Source organism: Nelumbo nucifera, chromosome 1 (genome assembly GCF_055504915.1).
Source record: "Nelumbo nucifera cultivar China Antique chromosome 1, China Antique-T2T, whole genome shotgun sequence".
Classification (NCBI taxonomy): Eukaryota; Viridiplantae; Streptophyta; class Magnoliopsida; order Proteales; family Nelumbonaceae; genus Nelumbo; species Nelumbo nucifera.
Window position 1 is genome coordinate 28,012,312 of NC_142649.1, and position 8,155 is coordinate 28,020,466.

Genomic DNA, 8,155 nt, shown 5'->3' on the forward strand with positions numbered 1-8,155 from the left:
ATTTGAGCAACATCACCAAGTATGTTGGATTTTACCTTTTACGTTAACCCAACACTATTGAGTTGCACACCTAATTTAAGGTATTTTTGTTTTTCATCAATGAACTTTACTAATTAAATATACGTCCAATAATTTTAACAATTCAAAACTCATGTGATTAAAACTTTGAAAATGAAACCATTCTTTCATCTAGGTGGCGAGTCAAGTAAGCAATTCAACCATACGAGTTAAATGGGTCAACCCACAATGTTGTAACTAAATATTTAATTAATTTTAAAAGAAATGAAATATAAAAAGTACAAGAAAATACAAAAAATTGGGCACATCTCTAATAATATATATACACTCTTTTAAAGAAAAATAAGTATGATAAATAAGAATTGTTTTTGTTAATGATAGAAATGAAATACAAAATTTAAAACCACTCAAAAAATGAAATCATGCTCCTATTTAGGTGGTGGGTCAATTGTTCAACCTTATAAATTAAACCCATTATGTCATAATTAAATAAAAAAATTGAAAGGTAGAAATACAAAATAATTTATTAAAAATTATAAAAAATATAAAAAAATTAGGTACATCTTTAATATAAAAGAATCAGAAACATCCATTTTTCCATTTAAGGTGGTGTTCTATAAATTTAAAGTCTGAAGTCTAAAAAGCAAAAAAAAAAAAAAAACAGCCTCTGGAAAAGGGAAAAGCTCTAAAAGCATTCGGTGGAAATTTTACTTTTCAGCTTTTGCAAACATCTAAATATTATGGATTTTTTTGGTAATCTGAATACTTTGACATCTAAAAAGGTGTACTTAACAAATTTACCCCTCAAGTTATTATTTAAATAAAAGTAAAAAAATATTAAAGTAGAATGAAATTATAAAAAACAGTACAAATAAAAATAAAAATATGACAAAAAATCAATAAATAATATTAATAAAATTAAAATGATGTTAAAAATGATAAAATAGTAAAAGTTATTATAAATATAATAAAATGTATAAAAAGAAAATAATAATTGTAATAAAAAATTAAAATATATAAAAAGATCATTCAATAATAATAAAAATAATATAAAATATAATAGAGAGATTTGCAAATAGTAAAATAATGTAAAAAGATAAAATTGTAAAAAAAATTATAATATAATAGTAAAAAGCAGTGTTTTCAGACCGTCATTGATCTAGATGTCCAAACATTTGGCTTGGGAACCGTCGAGGAAAAATCTATCCTTGGACAAGATCCATTGATTAACCCAAATGGTCGAACTATTAAACCTATTTGACCTGTTCAATAGTTTTTTGCTGTTTTTATTTCAGTTATTATTATTTTTTTAATTTTTTATTTTTAAGTTGGAATAGGTCATCCGTTCAAACTGGACGGTCAAACCATTGACCCTAAAATCGATGGCCCCAAAAGTTCTAGTTTTGGGTCACTTTTAAAACCTTGATAACATATCATGAATATAATAAATAATAAAAATAATATAAAATAAATAGTGTAAAAAATATGGGGGTAGTTTTGGATAATCTAAAATAAATAATATTAAGATAGAGGATAGTTTTGAATTTTTCAAAAGTTTAAAAGGGCACCATTGGAATTCAATTTTCATGTGCTACCTCCGAATCCACTCGGAGGTAGCTTAGCGTTCAAACTATTCGAAGGGCTTTTCGGTGTTCGGAGGCTCAATTAAGAGGCACAACCGAACAACCACCAAACACTGAAAAGCAAAGTTCTCAATGTTCAATGGTTAATTTGGCATTACCAAACGCCACCTAAGTGGTGGGTGCAAGTGGAACTTGGATGGGCCCGACTTAGCATTTTACATTTTGGGCCTTTGGGCTGGGTCCATTCAAATTTTGATAAAAGTCCAACCTAAGCCCACCCAAGTTGCACAGTTGCACCCCTAATGGTGGGTGAGCAACCATTAGATGGGTTAACCAATAATGTCATAATTATAATAAAAATTAAAAATAGATAAAAATATAAAAATTGCAATTAAAGTTGTAGCAATTTTATAAAAAATTGATATATCTCCAATATTATAATTTATTATGTTAAAAAAATGCAAAAGCTAATGCTTCTGTTTTTGGTAAATTTTTAAAACTTCCCTTGAACTTTCTGACATAGTTGCAAGTAGGCCCCCCTCTTTTAGAATCAGCTAAGAAAAATCACAAAAAAAATCCAATATACCCATGCAGTTAAACTATATCAATAGAATGTATGAAAATTACTTTCTACTCTAGAAGATGTTGATGAATTGAGTGATCATGGTTTTAGTATTAATTTGATCTTTGAGTTTGGAAAAGGATTTCTGATGATATGGTTGATGATTAAAATATAATGTGACATGTCACCCTTAAATATATAAGAGCCACCAAATTTATATAGAGTAAAGCAACTTCCATCATATAGTGTAGGATTTTTCATTTGTGATAGGTAGAAGTTTCTTTTAAATCCAATAATGAGTATATCATCCAGCTGAGGGCTAATTTTAATGGGTTTCCCTACCTTTCCATTTAAACCAAACATGGTCCAAGGGCCTTTCTAGTATATCAAATGATCTAAGAGTGAAACATCTCAGATCAACCTATCTATAATATATCGAATTACATGGTGGGTGACACATGTAAGCCCAAAAGGGCCTAACACATATGATTTGATGGATTATACGGTTAATGGCTTGGGCAAGTTGGGTTAGGCCAAGGCAGGATTGGATAGGGTTCCACCCATTTAGTTTTATTTTAAATGTATTATTTGTTGGTTGGAGAGTTAGAAGGATGGTTGAAGTTCAATCCAAACTTTCTCCACCTATATCCGCCCAATTACCACCCTTACTTTTTTTTTTGGGTAAATTTCTTAAACTATCCTTATGGTTTAGCGAATTGACTAAGTCTACCCTTATTATTTGATAGGTGCCAGCTTAGAATTGATGCCAATTCACGTGCAGGTATGGATGCATAAAGTGTGGTTTTTGGACGTTTTGAATGTTTATAGCTGTGCAGTGGGAATCAGATTTCTGCATTGAATGCATCCGTACTTCTCTGATTTCAATTTGGTTATGAGCAGTTTGGTGCTCTAGACCGTATAATGAACATCCTGGTTTCTTTAATTCGTTTTTATCTTAGTTCTAATGGTATAAAAATTATAGTGGTTACTTTTTATATATTTCTAATTAATTATTCTTCACAAGAATGGTTCAAAGTACCAAAGTGCTCAATACTAAAAAAATCATATATCACCTTATTATTTTCAAATATAATATTTGGGAATGGTATTTAAGCTTTGAACATGACCATCTCTAACATCTAGTATTTTACATGCTAGCTAGCAAGATCAAAGACCGTTATATATCATACAATACGTCTCAATAATTTGAAACATGTTCCCATTTTTATCTGTATCTTATGCATAACCAACAGTTTATTTTTTACAAAAAAAAACAGAAAAAAAAACAACAGTTTCTTACATAAAATTTACACACCTTATATATACCCATCAATATTGATTCTTTAATCATCAATTGCTTGTATAGAATTTGATTCCAGAATTTTGCAAACAGAACATCAATACATATAATTGAATCTGGAACATCCAAACGGATATAGAAGTTTTTTATTCATTACAACCATCTTAGCTTTGAGAAACCACAAGTTTATTATAAGGCAATGATATATCAAAATAAACATACAAAAACAATTAATATAAAGAACCTGATCTAAGACTAATGATCTAATGGATTCTTCACTTTTTGTTTTGAAAACCAAATCATGCGTATTGGCAAACAGCCCCTAAAGGGTCTCCCTTACTGTGGTAGTTTATTGAATTTGCGGTATCTGTACTCTTGATAGGTTTTGGTTGAATAATTTGGAGGGTTCAGATCATCCACTAGAGTAGGAAGAGGCCCAATTACAGCATCCAATGGTGGCACACAAAACACAGCCCATGACATGCGAACTTGGTCCTTGTTCACCACGCTCCTATGGAGAACGCTTTTGTATTTCCTATTGCTCAATACCTAGGATGCCAAACATACCACATTAATAACTTTCATATATAGTGAAAAGGGTCATTTACTTAGTTACCCCCTTGTTTCATGTTTTTATTAAAATCTATCCTTTTATTTTGTGTATTATTAAAACACCATCTATAGTTTGTAATGGCTTGACTTGATTAAACTTTTGTTAGGAACCATTTGAATTTCTATATAAAATGGTCATATGACCTCTTAAAACAAGTGGAAAATGTAAAAGGGTATGGATTTAAGGTTTTTATTTCAAAAATACCCCTGACAGGTCTCATATCATTTGTAGTTCACACCTTTCAACCAAGTTATTAGGGGTATTTTTGGAATAAAAAACCCAAGACCTATGCAATTAAAGAATTAATACCTTAAATATAAGACTTAATGAGATAGATTTACATGAGGAGAAAAGTAGTTTCTGAAATTACATTTCTATCATTACAATTAAAGAAAGCTCAAATTCTAAAATTGGGGTATTTTAGTCAAATAAAAGTTTCACACTTTTAATAGCAGTATAGATATAGATGAGGTTTTATATTTTTTTATTCATAAAAGTTGTTCATTTGGTTTATTGTCTCAATTAATGATTTTTTTTATTAAAATACAAATTTTCCCCATGATAGCTCAAGATCAAGAGGTAAATTCTGTCCAACGAAAATTCCAGAAAATAAGACCCATTCACACTTTTATAAGTAGTATAGATTTTTAGGTTGACCATTTTCTGGAAACACAAATGGCTCTAATTAAAGCAGTTGCAAATTAGGGGTGTCTAAGTAAATGACCCCAGAAAAAGAAAAAGAGAGAGAAATTATACACTAGTGAAAGACACCTAAGGAGTGTTTGTTTCGCTACAAACAAGTAACTTTTAAAACCTAAAATGTTATTAAGTTTGGTTTTCTATCCATTAAACAGTTTTGATGAGTATGCTTAAGTAAATTAGGCTAGTTCAACACAAGGAAAAAGTAAATTAGGTTAAGTGAAAAAAAAAAAACAAAAGAAAAAAAACTTACGATAATTTATATGATAAGTTGCTTTTTTTATCAGTAACTTATCATAGAGTTTCTGTCAAGCCAAACGCCACCTTACAATTAATCCAGTGGAACTGATTCTTTCAAACATCTTGTGATTATACTGAATGTTAAATGAGATGGTGTACAGAGTTTTACCTCAATCTGATCACCAACATGAATGAAGACAGCATTTGGTATATGACCAACTGCAACCCAATTCCCATCTTTCCACACTTGAAGGCCAGGGACATTGTTAGAGAAGAGTATGGTGAGAGCAGACATGTCTGTGTGGGGTTCCACCCCTAACGCCAATTCAGGCTGTGGGCATGGTGGATATAAGTTTATCTTCATTTCAATTTCCATCTCTTCACCACCCAAACTAGACCTCAGTGTCTTCTCTTCTAAACCAAGTCCCCGTGAAAGCAACTCTAGAAGCTTATCTGTTAGTTTCAACACTTCTTTTGTATACTCCTCTGTTACCTCCCTGCGTTAAATGAATTAACTGACATATTGAAATGCCGATATGGGTGTATGACAAAGATAACTGATCATATATAATTTACCGATTCCTACTGCTGATAATATTTTATAATGTTTTAAACTTTATTTGTAGTAATTGATAGAAAATAAGAGAGAAATATAAAGTTGGGAGAAAGTTCTTAAGGATTTTGTGAGATTTCTTAAGATCTTTCTCTTAACTTTTTGTTTCTTTGTTATTTTCTGTCAAACTAAACACAACCCTAATGTGTCAATCTCTAATTTGTCAGAGAAATAAGAGAACGAAAATTCCCTTTTGTCCAAGCAAATTACAAAAAACATCAAATTAATATTTTCAATGATAGAAAAGAAAGTTGAGTTAAATGATAAACCAAAGAACTACCAATGAGATGAAAATCTATGTTGTCTAAATATGTCCCAAGGGGAATTTGAGGTTTTCAAAATACTAGTAAGCGTACATGTGCACAAGTAATTCTAGATAATAATAATGATAGTAATAATGTATCAAAAATTTTCTATATATAATTTTTTACTTTTTTGCATATTTTTTTTTGTTTTTTGTTATTAATCAAATGCAGATTGCAAAATCCAAATCTGATTACATAAACATCTCATCCAAATATGCAATAATCAGATTGAGTTGTGAAATTTCAAATATCATTGACAGGCCTACTTGCTTGGCTACATTCTTCTTTTTGTAATGTTTTATCTTTTTAGTGTATCTTTTTTTTATTCATTTATCAAAAAAATACAAAATTTAGATAGAGGAAATTAAACGAGGTGAAAAGTAGTAGTTCAATTTACAATTTAAATCTCACAATTAAGTAAAGACTAAATTAAAAAATGAGTATTTTAGTCAAAAAATAATTATGACACTAAATTTTTTGTATAATTTAGTATTTTTATGTGTCCAATTTTTCTATAATTTTTTTGTATTTTTATGTGTAAAAATAATTATGATATGTTAAACTTACATTTTGTTTAATATGATAATTATATATGTGCCTGAATTTTTTTTGCAAAATTTATGTATTGTTTTCATTTCTTTATTTTTATATTTTTATATTTTATTAATTTTTATTATTTATTTATGACACTAAATGTTAAAACATTTGACCCAAAAGTTGAAATATTGACCTTTTCCAAATGGTAAAATAATTTCATTTTTTGTCAGTTCTAAATTATTTATTTTATTTTCATTATCAATAAAAATAATTCTTGTTTATTACACTTATTTTATAATTTGATTAATAAAAAATATCATAAATATGTAATTTTTCTACATAGGTTGATCAATTTGATTTAAATGGTTGAATGGCTTAGTCACCACTTAGATAAAGAATGGTTTTGTTTTTGAGTCAGTTTTAAAATATATGAATTTATATTGTTAAAAATATTGGCATAGATCTAATTAGTAGCATTTATTAATGAAAAATAACTTGAGTATAAGAATTAATGAGAGGGGGTTAAATGAGGTGGAAAATAATAATTGAAGTTACCCTTCTCACCGCTTCTTATTTTACCTGCACAATCTATTTTGCTGTTAGGTAACTAAGATGAGAATGAAAAATTAGGTAACAGGTTCTAGAATAAAACTTTTACATGATGAAACTGTAGCTTTTTTGTGGATTTAGAATATACATTTTCTGAAAGAAAGGCCAATATTTTTTATATATCGAGGGCATTTTGATAAGATACCCATTTCTGTGGAATGATTAATTCTATGTCTTCCATTAATCAGCAGCCCACCATAATTTCTTGATCAAATGAAATTACTAGTTTACCCTTGAGGAGGTATAATATAATTAATTTCACTGTCTATACGTAATACAATATATACCTGTAAGAAGGAGGGTTTTGGGGCCATGTTGCAGGGTTTTGCTTGGAAGGAGGCCAAACGACATGGAAGAAATAGTCTAACCACTCCACCTTCTGCTCATGGTTGCGAGTCATCTTCGTGCCGTAGCCCTCAAACTTGCCTGAAGAAGCATCGTTTGCGTATCTCTCCTTCTCTTCCTGTGGGAGCTGAAAGAATTGCTCCCCCACCTCCTGCAGCTGACGGATCAGCGAAGGCGAAATGCCATGGTCGGTGACAAGAAAGAACCCCCACTCGCTGCACGCCTTCGATATGTCATTCACCAGGGCGTCCATTGGTTGAGAGAGGGAGACCACCGGTACCGGTATTCCCTCGGTGGCCTTGCTGTTTTCCGGCCTCTCGTCGGCCGGCCGGACGAACTGTGGCGGCAGTTCCTTCAGACCTTGAAAGGCCAATGTTTGCACCCTCTCTACCTCCATTCTAGGATACTCGATCACCCCAAGTGAATGGAGAGACCTACTAATTTATAGATGCGTGAATGGTGATTCCTGGAGATTTTCGACCGATGGATTAATTGGATTTGATTATGGATGGATATTTACATTCCTTACATTTATGTGACCATCCCTTTTACCCTTTTTGTTCTTCTTTTTTATGCTTACTTATCCACGGAAGAATCATTAATTTACGCTTTCAAAAGTTGGTGTACCACAAATGTAAAGCATTAAAAGAACTTAATTAAAATTAATGGTAGTCTGGGACAACCTGACAGGTCTGAAAAAAACATTGATTGTGAGTTAGAGAAGTGGTTAT

General features: G+C 30.5%; 1 protein-coding gene across 1 annotated transcript; it reads right to left on the reverse strand.

Moving 5' to 3' along the window:
* Nucleotides 1-3,573: 3,573 nt before the first annotated feature.
* Nucleotides 3,574-7,857, reverse strand: LOC104609672 (flavonol synthase/flavanone 3-hydroxylase-like). Its single transcript, XM_010276040.3, has 3 exons — nt 7,367-7,857; nt 5,185-5,512; nt 3,574-4,012 (listed from the first exon to the last, which is right to left on the reverse strand). Exons 1-3 carry the CDS (start codon nt 7,819-7,821, stop codon nt 3,800-3,802), a joined length of 996 nt encoding a protein of 331 aa, XP_010274342.2. The 5' UTR covers nt 7,822-7,857; the 3' UTR covers nt 3,574-3,799.
* Between the last annotated feature and the right edge of the window lie 298 nt (nt 7,858-8,155).